The sequence below is a fragment of the Haematobia irritans genome, chromosome 3 (genome assembly GCF_050003625.1).
Source record: "Haematobia irritans isolate KBUSLIRL chromosome 3, ASM5000362v1, whole genome shotgun sequence".
Lineage (NCBI taxonomy): Eukaryota > Metazoa > Arthropoda > Insecta > Diptera > Muscidae > Haematobia > Haematobia irritans.
Window position 1 is genome coordinate 194,786,658 of NC_134399.1, and position 18,606 is coordinate 194,805,263.

General features: G+C 34.1%; 3 protein-coding genes and 1 long non-coding RNA gene across 11 annotated transcripts in view; 2 read left to right on the forward strand and 2 right to left on the reverse strand.

Annotated features, from left to right (window-relative positions):
- Window positions 1–18,606, reverse strand: part of LOC142230627 (uncharacterized) — a 339,644-nt gene that overhangs the window by 262,815 nt on the left and 58,223 nt on the right. The gene's annotated exons all lie outside the window — the stretch shown is intronic.
- Window positions 1–18,606, reverse strand: part of LOC142230618 (carboxypeptidase D) — a 266,046-nt gene that overhangs the window by 93,780 nt on the left and 153,660 nt on the right. The window lies entirely within an intron of this gene.
- On the forward strand, window positions 1,710–2,644 carry LOC142230550 (chymotrypsin-1). The gene is made up of 2 exons (XM_075301192.1): window positions 1,710–1,975; window positions 2,049–2,644. The coding sequence occupies exons 1-2, from the start codon at window positions 1,743–1,745 to the stop codon at window positions 2,572–2,574; spliced, it is 759 nt and encodes a 252-aa protein (XP_075157307.1). The 5' UTR covers window positions 1,710–1,742; the 3' UTR covers window positions 2,575–2,644.
- On the forward strand, window positions 15,442–16,385 carry sphe (spheroide). Its single transcript, XM_075301265.1, has 2 exons — window positions 15,442–15,722; window positions 15,789–16,385. The coding sequence occupies exons 1-2, from the start codon at window positions 15,493–15,495 to the stop codon at window positions 16,315–16,317; spliced, it is 759 nt and encodes a 252-aa protein (XP_075157380.1). The 5' UTR covers window positions 15,442–15,492; the 3' UTR covers window positions 16,318–16,385.

Sequence of the window (18,606 nt, forward strand, 5' to 3'; positions counted from 1 at the left end):
TTTGGGCTTCCTGAGAATCGATTTAGGAACTTGCTACTGACTAGTTTGAATGAATATGTTTAATGTCGGCTGTTATTTACCAATGGTAGGTGCTAGTTTAGTTTACTGTTATTAATATTAGTTTTCTATGTGACTTTGGCCAAAGTGAGGATGGTGGAGTGATAGGCATTGTAGGGTAATTTAAGTATTAATGATTAGTATTGATAACTTTACAATTACTATTAATGTATTACTATTTTTAAGAACAATACGATTTATTGGCCACGAAGGCTTACTGTATTGGAAAATAAATTAAATGAAATGAAATGAAACTTTTTTTACTAGTGAACCTTTTGAAAATGACGGATCATTTTCAAAAAATACACCATAATTATAAAACGATGGTGCTTTTGGGCAGTTTTTTTTACCTACCGGCATATGATGTTGAGGGAGTATGATAAGTTTGCAATTTCCTTTGTAACACATGGAAATATCAAAATCCGACTATATAAATTATATATATTCTTCTTGATCAGACAGAAGTTTTAAGATGATCTAACGATGTTTGTCTGTCTGAAAAACTCTAGTATTTCAATCTGCCAACTGACAGTTCTGTTGTAAAGGTTGACATTTTTGAAGTTACAAGTTTTGACATACGAGCTTTGTTGGTGTTGTGTACAACTACTTAAAAAAATTCATCTCGCTCAAAAAAAAAATGGAATTAAATCGTGGACATTTTCGAGCAATTATTTTTTACAACTTTCCAAGTGTATTAAGTGGGAGCCACCGTGGTGTAATGGTTAGCATGCCCGCCTTGCATACACAAGGTCGTGGGTTCGATTCCTGCTTCGACCGAACACCAAAAAGTTTTTCAGCGGTGGATTATCCCACCTCAGTAATGCTGGTGACATTGACAATGTGGTATCACAATGGACTGAATAGTCTAAGTGAACCTGATACATCGGGCTGCCACCTAACCTAACCTAAGTGTATTAACTCAAAAGGAGTGCATTGATGAATTTAATTCAATTTTTGGCAATGTAGGTCCATCAAGGACCATCAGTATTTATCGCTGATTTGGTGAATTCAATAGAGATCATACTTCACTCCAAGACGAATTTCGTGAAGGTTGTCCAAAATCCGTTGTTGTTCCGGAAACTATTGATGCTGTGCGCCAACTTATATTGCAAGATCGTTATGTGACCGAATATTGTGAGATTAAGGCAACATTAGGTATGTTTTTCATTTAGCCCACTATATATCGATCTCCCTTTTTATTTCTTGGACATGTAGACCTCATACATTTTATTCGATTTGCATGAAATCTAGAGGTATTTGAGGTCCTCAAGTCGGTGTGCCGAAGATGGTGTATATCAGTCTATGTTATAATATAGCACCCCATAAAGACGGACATCTCGATTAGACCCATTTGTTTGGCCCATATAGAGATATCTCAAGTCCTTGTGAAAGTAATTACTTATGATCCGCTTTTGCACCACTTTCGGATCGAAAAAACAAACATTTTTTTCAATAATATTTACGGCTACGTAACCATAGTGGAAACACCTCTTTCAGTGCAATAGTAATACTACCGGTTATAAAGTTTGTTATTATCAACTCCATATAGCCTTATCATGACCACTAATCTCTATTGATTAGATCAAGTATGTCCACTATACGACGATTATATGGCCAATTCATTATTTGAAAAATTCATGTCAGCGAAATAATTTACAAACAAAATTAGTTCGATTCGAAACGTCATGGCTGGAACACGTCTAATCTCATTTGCCCTAATTGGCCTTGTGATGACCGCCGCGGTCACACAAGCAGGTCCTACATCAAGAATTTTGGGTGGCAATGATGCAGAAACAGCTCAATTTCCACACAGCGTATCCATAAGGGTCGATGATGCCCATGTTTGTGGTGGATCCATTATATCGGAGAACTATGTTATTACAGCCGGTCATTGTGTTTCGGAAGTGGCAGCAACCTCGTAAGTGAGATTTGTTTTTTTGATTTCGAAACACAGTTTTAAAATTTTTGGACTACTACCCAATTTCATTTAGTGTTGCTCCATCTCGTGTGTCCGTTCGTGTCGGAAGTATTAACCAATTTGCCGGTGGTCAAATTGTTTCCTGCAAATCCGTGGTTATTCATCCTTCCTATGGAAATTTCTTACATGACGTTGCCATAGTCGCTCTGGCTGAACCTTTGGAATTCAATGAGAAAGTCAATAAAGTGACTTTGGCCTCCGCCGAAGATGTTTATGAAGAAGGCACCCCTGTAACTGTGACCGGTTGGGGTCTCATGGAAACTGGTTCATCCCCTTATAAATTACAACATGCCACTTTGTCTGTACTCAGTGCCCCTGAATGTGAACTCCAGGCCGGTTATGGCTATGACTCGGTATTATGTTTAAAACATCCTGATAATGTTGGCATTTGCCGTGGTGATTATGGTACTGGAGTGGTAAGCGGAGGAAAACTAATTGGTGTTGGCAGTTTCTCATTTGGTACATGTGGAACTAAATACCCTGATGTCTCTACTAAAGTATCTTTTTATAATGATTGGATCAACAGTGTTATAGCATAAGGATTGTATTTCTGTACAAAAAACAAAAGAGTTCTTCAAAAATAAATTCCGAAATAATTAAATGAAGAAATATTGGGAATTAAATTGCGCAACTATTTCAAGAGGTTAGTATATTTCATAGAAAAAAAGAAAACCACCATAAAGATTATAATAATCAATAGAAATTGTGTGAAAGCCGACTATTTTATGTGCCAATTATAAATTGAAGTCTTATGGAAAATTTTATTGAATACTTGTGAATGTTACCCAAAGGGAAATGGATCATCCACAGGACTGGTACAGGACTAGTCCCTGGTGTGTATGGACCAGTCCCAGTTCTCGTATGGAAAGGACCGGTCACTTTAACATGGGTTTGTCATTGACGGGGTAAATTTACCCTTTAGGATACGACTTGGACTCATTCCAGAGGACATGTCCTGGGACAATTTAGTAGGAGCACCCCATAGACAGGTACTCATGAACCAATCTCGGACAAACTATTGGGAATCTGTTTCCTTTTTGAAAAGAATCGCATTAGAAGTGAAGAACTTTCGAACTATGTTGAACAATGGGTTATTATGATAATCGTATTTTCAAGCGAGTATGGAAATCAATAAATTATGACTATTGAAAAATTGCGACAAACTGGAGCACCGGTACTAGTCCTGTGATGTATCCGTCAGTGGCAATTTGTACCATTTTCCCGTAGGGTTGCGACAAACTGGAGCACCGGTACCAGTCTTGTGATATGTCCGTCAGTAGCAATTTGCACCAATTTCCCGTAGGGTGTTGGAAGTGTTGTAGCACAGTTTATATACATAATCAAGAAAAAAATCTTAGTGAATACTTTATACTATACACTCCTCTTCTATTTTATTACTTTTTCCGGGTCGGCAAATGTCGATCACAAGAAGAATGCACAATTGAATGTGTAAACCCGATAATGTTTAGACTTAAAAACATTTCAAATTTTTGGGGTACCACTTTCATGTGCCAGACATACAGTACTGTTCAAAACATTTGCAACCATACCGCCGGTTAAAAATAAACCGAAATTATAATGAAAACAAGTAAGGAAAGTCTAAAGTCGGGCGGGGCCGACTATATTATACCCTGCATCACTTTGTAGATCTTAATTTTCGATACCATATCACATCCGTCAAATGTGTTGGATGCTATATATAAAGGTTTCTCCAAATACATACATTTAAATATCACTCGATCTGAACAGAATTATATAGACTCAAAATATAAGTCGGCTAATGCACTAGGGTGGAACACAATGTTAGTAAAAACAAGTATATACAGCAGTAAGTTCGGCCGGGCCGAATCTTAAATATCCACCACCATGAATCAAATAATAGGGTTTCCTTTGAAATTTCAGGGGGGTTTGAGGACAGATAAAGCAGATCAGTTCAACCAGAACACTTCACGAAGATTAATTTAAAGATTTTACCTATGAAGACTATATCAGATTCTGGATTCATAAGAACCATTTTTGTTTTGAGTTTTAGAGGAATCATTAGCATCTCCTGTGTGTACAAAATAACGTCTTGATCTGATATCTTAAATCTGTAGATTTTCCCCCGAGAAGTAAAATCTGGAAATTTTACATTGAGTTTCACGCAATTTTCATGATCAGTGCGTCCTCTATAGAAGTGAAATCGGCCTATATGCATAAGCGTAGGAAGGCCTCTGGGGAGGGGGCTTAGACCCCCCAGAAAAATTTTAGCCCCCCCCGCAGAATTTGAAAACCTATTTACAATTTTACATTTTTATAAAAATTAAACATGTATATACTCGTACTGCGCACAAAGTTCCACTAAAGACTTTCATGCACAATCGAATTACTTGGTTTGTGGTACACGCTCACAAAAAATCGCTTCTGTAACATATACTCCCAAACATATTTTGCTTCAAGCATATATATTTTTGGGTATTGCCCAAACATTTATATGTTTGATCTCTTCCAATATATAATATGTTTGAAAGCATATTGGTCTAAACAATATATGTTTGGGTAGTCTAAGTTCCAAACATTTTGTATTTTTGCATCCAAATTCAATAATGTTGTCATCTAAAAAACAATATGTTATTATGTGAACATATAATATGTTTGGAAGCATTTTGCACCCAAAAATATTATATGCTTAAAAAAAATATTGTGCTCAAAATTTTATTTATTTATTTATATATTTACAATCATAATGAATTATGAAAATAAACAGGTAATATAGGTGCTAACAACATAGGTTTTCGACCTGAATGCTCAAAATTTTGTTTCTGCCCAATTGTATATTCCCCCACATCTTTCTCACTTCCACGAGATTTTTTAGTTCTTAGCACCTTTTTCTGTAATACAAACATTGTAGAAGAAATTATTCAATTGTATGATTTTTTTTATTTTAATTTTACCTTTTGCCGGACGGGGATTCGAACAGCGGACCACACAGTTTGTAAGGATCAAAGAAGTAGCTGATCAATTGCCAAAGGAAAAATAAAATGTTAATTTTTGTAATAACAAGCAACAACCACCAACTTAATTCAATATCGCTCCCTGTTAAATAGCGCTCCAAGCTACTAAACACATATATGTTTATAGGTTATTTCTAAATTAATATATGTTTGCATCCAAGCATATTATATTTACAAACATTTTATGTTCCAAACATAATATGTTCTAACATATTAACATATATGTCCCAAACATGTTATGCTAGTTTATGAACATTATATGCTTGCACTCAAAAATATTGTGTTTAAAAATTTGTGTTCCAAACATATAATGTTTATAGCCAAACATATGAAAAACAGTCTTTTTCATCCGTGTAGAAGTCTAATATTTATGAAATAAAACTGTGGTTGAACTTATGATTTAGTTGAATAAAAAATAGTAATTGATATTAAAAATATTCTTTCATAAATTAATATTTTGGCAATGCTGCAAAAAAAGCGTCGCCAAAAAAGAGTGAAAATGTTCTTTTTGGGTCTGGAAGTGGTACAAAATTGGCGGAGAAGCGATGAATGTAATATGAACTTGTCATAGAACGAATGTCCACCGTTTCAACAGCCGTTGCAATGAATTTACATCACTTCTTAAGGTGTGATCCGAATTCAGTGTTTTGAATGTGAATTAAAAATTTTGTGATATTTTCCCAAATAAATAATTTTTATACTTTTTTAACGCATTCTAACGCTTGTTTGAAACGTTTTCCCTCGAACATTTTCAAATATTATCGATTTTTCTATAATGGATTTAGCATTTTTGTGGCAAAATTTGCATAATTTGTACCATTTTATTTATTCTTACTCTTTTTTTAAACTATTTGAAAAAAGAAAACAAAAAATTACGCATTAAAATATAAAAAAATGAAGTAAAAAAACTTCCTATGTAGTTAAAATAGTTAACTTCTTTGTGAAGACATTCTTGGAAGTGCTTTTAAAGTTGTGCCTTTAGAACAACTCCCAATTTTTTGCTGGGAAAAGTGTGGAACTACCCTACGGGAAGTGGGTAGAACTGGTACAGGACTAGTCCCTGGTGTGTATGGACCAGTCCCAGTTCTGATCAAAACGTATGGAAGGCACCGTACACTTTAACATGGGTTTGTCATTGACGGAGTAAACTTACACTTTAGCAGGAGCAACCCATAAACAGGTCCTCAGGAACCAGTCTCGGACAAACTCTTAGAAATCTCTTTCAATTTGGGCTCCTAATCGAACCCAAAATGAAAAAAAAAACTTTTGAAATATGTCTAACAAGAGGTTATTCTAATAATTTTATTTCACTAAATGTGAAAATTGCAACTGGAGCAAAGGTACCAGTTCTGTGATAGGTCCGTCAGTGGCAATTTGCACCAATTTCCCGTAGGGTACTTTTAGTTGCTTTATTATAAATTGTTTGTCGAGTTATTTTGATGTCTATTTTTTTATTCAATTTTATGAAATTAAACATTAGTTGAACCTATAAGTTCAGTCTATAAAGTTTTAGCTAGGGGGGCTATAGACCCCCCCACCCCTAGCAAAATTGTCTAGCTACGCTAATGCCTATATGGAGGCATTACCAAATGGACCGATAAAAACTTAATCCGATACACGTTTTTGTGAGCCTTAAATACCAGAATATTTACAATTTCAGGCAAATCGGATAAGAACTACGGTTTCTACAAACCTAAGGAGTTAAATCGGGCAATCGTTCTTATGGGGGCTATACTAAAATGTGGACCGATGCTCACCGTCTTCGGCACACCTCTTTATGACACGAAAATACCTCTAGATTTTCAATTTCAGGTAAATTGGATAAAAACTACGGTTTCTATAAGCCCAAGACACCAAATCGGGAGGTCGTTTTATATGGGGACCATACCAAAACATGGACCGATACTCACAATTTTTGGCACACGTATTTGTGGTCCTACAATACCTCTAGTTTTCCAATTTCAGGTAAATTGAATAAAAACTACGGTTTCTATAAGCCCAAGAAGTAAAATCGGGAGATCGGTCTATATGGGGCCTATACCAAAATGGACCGATACTCACAATTTTTGGCACACGTATTTGTGGTCCTACAATACTTCTAGATTTCCAATTTCAGGCAAATTGAATAAAAACTCTATAAGCCCAAGAAGTAGAATCGGGGGATCGGTCTATATGGGGGCTATACCAAAATATGGACCGATACTCACCATTTTTAGCACACCTCTTTGTGGTCATAAAATACCTCTAGATTTCAAATTTCTGGCAAATTGGATAAAAACTACGATTTCTATAAGGCCAAGACCCCAAATCGGGAGGTCGGTTTATAAGGGGGCTATATAAAAACCTGGACCGATATAGCCCATCTTCGAACTTGACCTGCCTGCAGACAAAAGACGAGTTTGTGCAAAATTTCAGCATGATTGCTTTATTATTGAAGACTGTAGCGTGATTACAACAGACAGACAGACAGACATACGGACAGACGAACATCGTTATATCGTCTTAGAATTTCTCCCTGATCAAGAATATATATACTTTATATAGTCGGAAATCGATATTTCGATGTGTTACAAACGGAATGACAAACTTATTATACCCCCGTCACCATTCTATGGTGGTGGGTATAAAAATAAGGGAAACATTTAAATCTGAAGCAATTTTAAGGAAACTTCGCAAAAGTTTATTTATGATTTTTCGCTCGATATATATGTATTAGAAGTTTAGGAAAATTAGAATCATTTTTACAACTTTTCGACTAAGCAGTGGCGATTTTACAAGGAAAATGTTGGAATTTTGGTCATTTTTTGTCGAAATAAGAAAAACATATATATGAGAGCTATATCTAAATCAGAACCGATTTCAACCAAATTTGGCACGCATAGCTACAATGATAATTCTACTCCCTGTGCAAAATTTCAATTAAATCGGAGTAAAAGATTGGCCACTGTAGTCATATGAGTGTAAATCGGGCGAAAACTATATATGGGAGATATATCTAAATCAGAACCGATTTCAACCAAATTTGGCACGCATAGCTACAATGATAATTCTACTCCCTGTGCAAAATTTCAACTAAATCGGAGTTAAAAATTGGCCTCTGTGTTCATATGAGTGTAAATCGGGCGAAAGCTATATATGGGAGCTATATCTAAATCTGAACCGATTTCAACCAAATTTGGCACGCATAGCTACAATGCTAATTCTATTCCCTGTGCAAGATTTCAATTAAATCGGAGTAAAAGATTGGCCATTGTGGTCATATGAGTGTAAATCGGGCGAAAGCTATATATGGGAGCTATATCTAAATCTGAACCGATTTGGCTGATATTTTGCAAGTTTTTCGAGACTCATAAAATATTCAGATGTACGGAATTTGAGGAAGATCGGTTGATATACACGCCAATTATGACCAGATCGGTGAAAAATATATATGGCAGCTATATCTAAATCTGAACCGATTTTTTCCAAAGTCAATAGGGATCGTCTTTGAGCCGAAACAGGACCCTGTACCAAATTTTAGGACAATCGGACTAAAACTGCGAGCTGTAGTTTCCACACAAAAATACACTAACAGACAGACAGACGGACGGACATCGTTAAATCGACTCAGAATTTAATTCTAAGACGATCGGTATACTAAACGATGGTCTCAGACTTTTCCTTCTTGGCGTTACATACAAATACACAAACTTATTATACCCTGTACCACAGTAGTGGTGAAGGGTATAAATATGGGAAACATTTAAATCTGAAGCAATTTTAAGGAAACTTCGCAAAAGTTTATTTATGATTTATCACTTGATATATATGTATTAGAAATTTAGGAAAATTAGATTAATTTTTACAACTTTTCGACTAAGCAGTGGCGATTTTACAAGGAAAATGTTGGTATTTTGACCATTTTTGTCGAAATCAGGAAAACATATATATGGGAGCTATATTTAAATCTGAACCGATTTCAACCAAATTTGGCACGCATAGCTACAATGCTAATTCTATTCCCTGTGCAAAATTTCAATTAAATCGGAGCAAAAAAATGGCCTCTGTGGTCATATGAGTGTAAATCGGGCGAAAGCTATATATGAGAGCTATATCTAAATCTGAGCCGATTTCAACCAAATTTGGCACGCATAGCTACAATACTAATTCTACTCCCTGTGCAAAATTTCAATTAAATCGGAGTAAAAAATTGGCCTATGTATTCATATGAGTGTAAATCGGACGAAAGCTATATATTGGGGATATATCTAAATCTGAACCGATTTCAACCAAATTTGGCACGCATAGCTACAATGCTAATTCTACTCCCTGTGCAAAATTTCAACTAAATCGGAGCAAAAAATGGCCTCTGTGGTGATATGAGTGTAAATCGGGCGAAAGCTATATATGGGAGCTATATCTAAATCTGAACCGATTTCAACAAAATTTGGCACGCATAGCTACAATGCTAATTCTACTCCCTGTGCAAAATTTCAACTAAATCGGAGCAAAAATTGGCCTCTATGGTGATATGAGTGTAAATCGGGCGAAAGTTATATATGGGAGCTATATCTAAATCTGAACCGATTTCAGCCAAATTTGGCACGCATAGCTACAATGCTAATTCTACTCCCTGTGCAAAATTTCAACTAATTCGGAGCAAAAATTGGCCACTGTGGTCATATGAGTGTAAATCGGGCGATTTCAATAAAATTTGGCACACTTGACTATACACCCTCAAAAAAAATCGCTTCTTTAACATATGTTCCAAACATATTTTGCAGGAAGCACATATATTATTGCATACTGCCGAAACATTAATATGTTTGTTTTATGTGAACATATTATATGTTTGGAAGCATTTTGAGCCAAAAATATTATATGCTTGGAAGAATTTTTCCCAAACACGATTGTGCTCATTCCCTAACATACTCGTAATTTTCACTTCCACGAATTTTTTAGTTATTGGCACCTTTCTCTGTAATACAAATAATGTTGAAGAAATTATTCACTTTTATAAATTTTTTAAATTTTACCTTTCGCCTGCACGGAGAATCGAACCGAGGACCATACAGTTTGTAAGCCAACACACTATCCACTGGGCTACGTAGCTGTTATAGTCACCAGTAGATAATTATCGTTTTAAGTTACATTTATATAGCATAGTTTGCAGCGCCCACGAGCCTATGCAAACATAACATTATTTAACAGAAACATACATTTGTTTGCCACGTGGAGCAGTGGTTAGCATGTCTGCCTTGCATGCAAAGGGTCGTGGGTTCAATCCCTGCTCCGACCGAACATTTTTTTTTTTTTTTTTTTTAATTTACACATTTATATTTATACTATATTAATTTTTTTTTTAAATGAAACTTCGAAATGTGCGTTATTAAAGATTTATAGTCAGTAACAGTGCTTGATATAAACGAAATTGACTGATTTTTGGATAAAATATTATTTTTTATTGCAAAAATAACAATCTTGTAATAAAAAACTGTTTTTGTACAAAACTTTAAAATTTGGAAGGAATTCAAAAACTCTCACAATAGAAGGACGTGGAGTCGAGTAAAAACATACATAAATAATTTTATAATATAAACATAAATTTATTTAGGCGTGAACAGTTTTTTACTAGCATTTAACACCATCGCTCTAAAATTCCTTTTATTTTTCTTTAATAATTCATTTTAAAGAAAATAAACTTTTTAAATTGTTTTAGCTGTAAAACTCGAACTTAATGCCCGCTTTTATATTTGATGGTGTCCGTCAACTCCTCGTGGACTACTTTTTAATAAAGAGGAACTAAAGTTTGTTTTTTACATTTTACTGTGTAATTTTTCACTATTTCCTCCTTATTTCAGTTTACTGTCCCAACTCTAAAAAGAGTATAGTGGCCTTTCGTTATTTTTATGAAGACCCCTGATTTCTTTTAACGAACCAAGAAAAAAATTGTGCCCATAATGCCAAAATGATAAACAAAACACATGTCCACATACATAAAATGCTGCTCTCAAGGCGAAAACATAAGCTGTTTGTTTTTCAAATGTCTATTCTCTTGGTTCCGAATGTATATTCTCTTTATTCAAATTAAATAATATTTAGACTTAAACATATCAAATTTTTGGCCTTATCATAAAACAGTTTTCCGAAACAACATACAAGCGGTTTCACAGAAATTGTTCTCTTTTGACTCTTTTGCTGTGTTATATTGATATCTTTCGTCAACTCTCCCGGTTTCCATCACTATTTCTCTCTATACTCTCTCTGTCGCTTTGAATAAAATATCACAACATATGTATGTTTAGTCGAAATTTGTAAATTTATGTATGTTTGTATTCACACATATGATTTTTATGAAACATTCATGCCCCAGACATAATATATTCTAACATATTAACATAGACGTCCCAAACATTTAGTGTTAGTTCAGGAACATTACATGTTCGCACTTAAATATATTGTGGTTTAAAATCGTGCCCGAAACACATTTTGTTTATATCGGAACATATGAAAAACATATTTTTCTAACAGTGTAGTACTAATTGTTCCTCTTGTGCTAAACTTTAAGCAAATTAGGGTAAAACTCTGGCTTCTGGGGCCATATAAGTCCATATCGGGCGAAATATATATATATATGGGAGCTATATGTAAATCTGAACCGATTTCTTGCAAAATCAATAGGGTTCTATTCTGAGCCAAAACACATTCTTGTACCAAATTTGAAGTCGATTGGACTAAAACTGCGACCTAGACTTTGATTACAAAAATGTGTTCACGGACAGACGGACATTGCTATATCGACTCAGGAGAACACCCTGAGCATTTTTGCCAAAGACAACATATGTCTATCTCGTCTCCTTCTGGGTGTTGCAAACATATGCACTAACTTATAATACCCTGTTCCACAGTGTGGCGCAGGGTATAATTAGTATTCTATGGATTGATTACCATCACAATCAAATCAATTACAACGGAAATTGGCCTAGGCAAAAAAATATAATAAACATTGTACTCAGTTCAATTACGACCGTAATTAAAAACGTCGTATATTTTATGTACTAATGTATTTGGATTGATTACAGTCTTATTTGAATGTCAAGATATATTCGAATTACACCCTCAAAAAAATCGCTTCTCTAACATATGTTCCAAACATATTTTGCAGGAAGCACATATATTATTGGATATTGCCGAAACATTATTATGTTTGTTTTATGTGAACATATTATATGTTTGGAAGCATTTTGAGCCCAAAAATAGTATATGCTTGGAAGAATTTTCTCCCCAAGAAGATTGTGCTCATTTCTGTAATACAAATAATGTTGAAGAAATTATTCAATTTTATATTTTTTTTTAAGTTTACCTTTCGCATGGACGGAGAATCGAACCGGGAACCATGCAATTTGTAAGCCAACACACTATCACTGGGCTACGTAGCTGTTATAGTCACCAATAGACAATTATCGTTATAAGTTACATTTATATATATATATATATATATATATATATATATATATATATATATATATATATATATATATATATATATATATATATATATATACACTGAAAAAAAAGCATACTCGGTTTCAAAGATTTTGTCTTTACTTTAAAAAATTTGGTATTGATTCCGAGCCAAAGAAGCGGAGAATACAAGTAAGGATACTTTTAGGACACAATTCTCTTTTAAAGTTAGGTTTTGTGTACTTGCTTCTAGGAAGCAAATTTTAATTTTTCGCTTTCTCAGCTTTTTTTCTTCATATGCTATCAAAGTCCTTTAAAAAGGAGTTAACGGCAACTTTATTTTCCAAATTAGGACTCGACTTCCATTAGAAATTATGCTATGTTTGAAGTAAAAAACTTCTTTAAAATAAAGTTTTGAAAAACATGTCCTATATTTGAACGATTTTTTGCTTTGTAGTCAAGATGCAAAAAGACAACAAATTTAAAGACAATTTCATTAAATTTAAAGAATTTTTCTGAATTATTAAAGTCAAGTTGACCTTAGCCTATAAATTTTTTCTTTCATGTTAAGATACCCATTTTTAAGTCAAATTACTTAATTATAAGGACAATACGACTTCATTGAAAAGTTTATCGACTTTTGGACAAGGAAAATAACTTTATTTTAGAAAAATGCGTCTTCTATGCCAAGCAAAATTTGTATTCGTATTTTAAAGACATGAAATCTTTGACCTCACGACAATATTTTTTTCAGTGTATATATATATATATATAGCATAGCTTGCAGCGCCCACAAGCCCATGCAAACATAACATTATTTAACAGAAACATACATTTGTTGGCCACGTGGAGCAATGGTTAGCATACGTTCCTATTTCTTTTAACGAACCAAGAAAAAAAATTGTGCTCATAATGCCAAAATGATAAACAAAACACATGTCCACACATACATAAAATGCTGCTCTCAAGGCGAAAACACACGCTGTTTTTTTTTTCAAATGTCTATTCTCTTGGTTCCGAATTTACTCCGAATACTCATTCTAATATTCAAATTAAATAATATTTAGACTTAAGCATATCAAATTTTTGGCCTTATCATAAAACAGTTCTCCGAAACAACATACAAGCGGTTTCACAGAAATTGCTCTCTTTTCATTCTCTCGCTGTGTTATATTGATATCTTTCGGCAACCCTCCCGGTTTCCATCTCTATTTCTTTCTCTATACTCTCTCTCTCTCTCTCTGCCGCTCTCTGAATAAAATATCACAACATATATATGTGTACTCGAAATTTGTAAATTTATATATGTTTACATTCACACATATTATTTTTATAAAACATTCATGTCCCAAACATAATATATTCTAACATATTAACATATGTGTCCCAAACATTTAGTGTTAGTTTAGGAACATTACATGTTTGCACTTAAATATATTGTGTTTAAAAATTGTGCCCAAACACACATTTTGTTTATATCGGAACATATGAAAAACATATTTTTCTAACAGAGTACACTGAAAAAACAGTGAACCCACCAGGAAGAAAACTTTTGATTAATTTTAGACAATTTTGAATAGTTTTAGAAATTTTTAACTAAACAGTATTACAAGCGCTGACATCACGCCGATATCACAAAAATAAGTAAATATTTTTCGACAAATTCAAGAAAATTTATTAGACATAAATAATTTTTTTCACTTTTTAAAGAAAATTTTGCAGTTTGAAGGAAAAAATTGGAGTTCAAAATTGCAAGAATGTCTTTAGTGACATACGAAGTTCATGATGGACGCTGTTGTAGTAAAATTTACAAATTTAAAGAAATAATGAACTATTTTGTGAGAAGTACGAATTTAGTAAAACTTTTTACTTCATTTGTGTATAATTTTTTCCCGTCTTTTAGTTTATTTAACTAACGTACGCAAAAAATTATTAGAGTAAATGAAACTTTCTCCAAATATAATAATTTCATGAACTAAAATATAGTTAAATTGGCTTTAGTGAAATAGTGAGTTCACTTTTTTTTGAGTGTACCTTTCTACCCAATACAAGTGACCCATTATTTGAAATTAATTTTACAATGACCTTACAATTTGGGTAATTAGATTCATGATTTTTGTATTAAGCTGAAAATCAAATAGAAAATAATTGAAATCACAATTCTTGTATTTGATTCACATATTCACTTTTTTTCTGTACAGTTTAAAAAATCCAAATTATGACGGATACTTCGAAGTAAAAAATATTTTCTTAATTCCAAAAAAATTTTTAAACCATAGATGCCAAATCCTCAAAATAAGTCTTAGCCTATATTTGAAGCGATATTATGTTAAATCTAAAGATTCAATATTTCAGTTAATTTTAGGACAATTTCTTTAAATCAAAAATGTGTTTCTTTACTTTAAGGAAAATTTGACTTAGTTTAAAGACATGTAACTTTAACAAAGGGACGCATAAATTTAATGAAAAAAAAATTTTTTGTTTTAATAAAAATTTTATTATTTTAAAGAAATTTGCCCTTAATATTGTGTAAATTACGTATCCTATAATTGAGGTTGCGTAATCTTTAATATCACGTAAATATTTTTGTCAGTGCAACATTACTCAGCCTCTTTTGGTTTTTCTGAATTATTTTTTGATTATTAAAATAAACTATACATTTAATATACTTAAATAAATAATATAAAGAAACGTTTCTTAATACGAAACTATTTTTTTTTGCAGCATTTAAAGAAACCCCAATAAAAATATTTGTGGTTTTGGTCAAAGATAAGATATCATCGATTGATAGAGAGAGAAAAAAAAACGAGTATTGTTTGTCGAACTTAAATACCCTTACGTATCAGCTAAGGTCTTTACTAATCACCACAAAATCATACATATAAAATATTGGCCAAATCTTATCAGCACGAGGTATTATAGTATATTTTTGAATGGACAATAAATTAGCAAGAATATATTTAGGATTTTACATGACGTTAGCCATTAAACGGTGGCATTTTCAGTTGACACATTAAAGCGATGACATCTGCACGTTTTGTCATTTTATTTGTCTTGGGTTTATGGACCTTTGGCTGCGACGTAATAGCTCAACCCGCTTCGCGTATTTGGGGTGGTACAGAAGCCACTAAAGATGGTTTCCCCTATGTAGCTTCAGTACGTTTGGATGGTGGTCATGTATGTGGTGCTACCATAATAGGTAGCAAATCATTATTGACTGCTGCCCATTGTGTCCAGCAAAAAGGTGAAACGTAAGTGAATCTCTGGATTTATGTTAGTATCAAAGTTTAATTTTATTTTGTTTTCTATATAAATAGGGTCTCTGTTGATCGGATTTCTGCCCGTGTCGGTAGTACCAATCAATTCTCTGGCGGCTCTTTGGTTTACATATCCGACATTCATATCCATCCTGATTTTTCCGGGTTTAAAAATGATCTCGCTGTTTTGACTTTGAAAACGGATTTGACTTGGACTGATCGTGTGAAAAGTATTGCCATTGCCACAACATCCGCTGATGAACCTGGTGTAGGTTCACCCGTTATTGTTGCCGGCTGGGGAGATCAATTGGAATCTGAATCGGCTTTTAAACTTCATGCAATCAGTTTTATTGTGGATTCAGAAGAATCATGCTTAGATGCATATAGCGATGCAGATAACTCCAACATTTGTATGGCCCATGCCTTGAAAGAGGGCAGCTGTTATGGCGATGCTGGCAATGGTGCTGTATACAATAATAAATTGATAGGTGTCAGCAACTTTATCATTGGAGCCTGTGGTTCTCGTTATCCTGATGTATTTGCCAATGTAGCTCACTTTGCCACATGGATTCAATCGGTATTGCTTTAAGATTGATGTGGTTGGAAATTTAGAGTTTTAAATAAAAATGAAACAATGAAATGAAAATTTAAATTAAACTGATGATGATGTTTTATTATAATAAAATCTAAGTTGACTTCAGCAGGTCCCCGCTCGTATTCATCGGTCGCGGGTTTAAAATAATTACTGAATATTATCTGGAAAATGTCCTAAAGACCGGTATTGAAGCCCAGGGCAGAGAAACACTTCGGCCGCACACAATGGACATTCTAACTGGTCTCAGCACGCTTCAACCAAGCATAAAAGGGGGTTCCTCGCTACATTACTACTGCACAATGGCCACCAAAATCTGCGGATCTCAATCCGTTAGACTTTTGCGTTTGAAGCATTTTGGAGAGTAAAGTTGGCGCTAAACAAGTACCAAAGTTTCGAACATCTCTGAAATGGGCCAAAATACAGAAGATCCACTTTCGTACAGCGTGTCATGGCTTTGTTGGCCGTTTGAAGGCCATAGTTCGTGCCAAAGGTAACACATTTCGGACAAATTTAAACTGATTTTAAGATTTTTGATTTTGAACAAGCAATAAATTAAAACAAGTATATATGGCCGTAAGTTCTGCCAGGCCAAATCTTATGAGCCACCGTGGTGCAATGGTTAGCATGCCCGCCTTGCATACACAAGGTCGTGGGTTCGATTCCTGCTTCGACCGAACACCAAAAAGTTTTTCAGGGGTGGATTATCCCACCTCAGTAATGCTGGTGACATTTCTGAGGGTTTTAAAGCTTCTCTAAGTGGGTTCACTGCAATGTGGAACGCCGTTCGGACTCGGCTATAAAAAGGAGGTCCCTTGTCATTGAGCTTAACATGGAATCGGGCAGCACTCAGTGATAAGAGAGAAGTTCACCAATGTGGTATCACAATGGACTGAATAGTCTAAGTGAGCCTGATACATCAGGCTGCCACCTAACCTAACCTATGTACCCTCCACCATGGATTGCGTAGAAATCTACTAAAGACTGTTTTCCACAATAGAATTACTTGGGTTGTGGTAATACTTGCCGATGGCACGGTATCTTAAAAATTCGTAACACCGTCTTCTAAATATAAAGTTAGTCCATACGGAGTATATATTAAACAAAACAAGTAAGGAAAGTCTAAAGTCGTACGAGGCCGACTATATAATACCCTGCACCACTTTGTAGATCTAAAGTTTCGATACCATATCACATCCGTCAAATGTGTTGGGGGCTATATATAAAGGTTTGTCCCAAATACATGCATTTAAATATCACTCGATCTGGGGCCAAATCACCGCATTCGTCATCGAGTTCTGTTTCGTATAGAGAAACATTTCGATCGCATTAAATTTTTGGATCACCGCATTCGATCGTAATTTATTTTGTCTACTACTTTTTTTTACATTGCTGTAAACATATGGTAATAAGAAATTGAAAGAGAGTAGAATTTCAAAATAATGTTTTGTTATCAAATTATGTTATTTCTGAGATATTTATATTGTTTTTGTGTGTTAAAATATATGTGTAAAAATATATTATGAATCCAAGTGTTTTTTTCCTCGTTTTCGGATTCAGACGATGAGTACAAAGTGGCAATTATAAGGAAAAATATTCGTGACAAAAGCAGTCCTTTAGCATTGCCTGAAGTAGAGTAAGAGTAAATTGTGTTTTTAACATCCATAGATTTAAAAGACGTTTTCATATGTCAAAAGAAGCTTTTAAATATGTTCTTGAAACAAGTATATACAGCAGTAAGTTCGGCCGGGCCGAATCTTAAATACCCACCACCATGAACCAAATATTAGGGTTTCCTTTGAAATTTCAGGAGGGCTTGAGGACTTGAGGACACAACCCGAAGATAAATTTAAAGATTTCACCTATGAGGACTATATCAGATTCTGGATTTATAAGAACCATTTTTGTTTGAGGTTTAGAGGAATCATTAACATCTCTTGTAAGTGTGCAAGAAAATTATAAAATAACGTCTTCATTTGAAATCTTAAATCTGTAGAAGTAAAATCTGGAAATTTTACATTGAGTTTCAAGCAATTTTCATGATCAGTGCGCCTTCTACACCCTCAAGAAGTCAAGTCGGTCTATATGGAGGCATTACCAAGTGGACCGATAAAAACTTAATCCGATACACGTTTTTGTGAGCCTAAAATACCAGAATATTTACAATTTCAGGCATATCAGATAAAACCTACGGTTTCTAGAAACCCAAGGAGTTAAATCGGGAGATCGTTCTTATGGGGGCTATACTAAAATATGGACCGATACTCACCATTTTCGGCACACCTC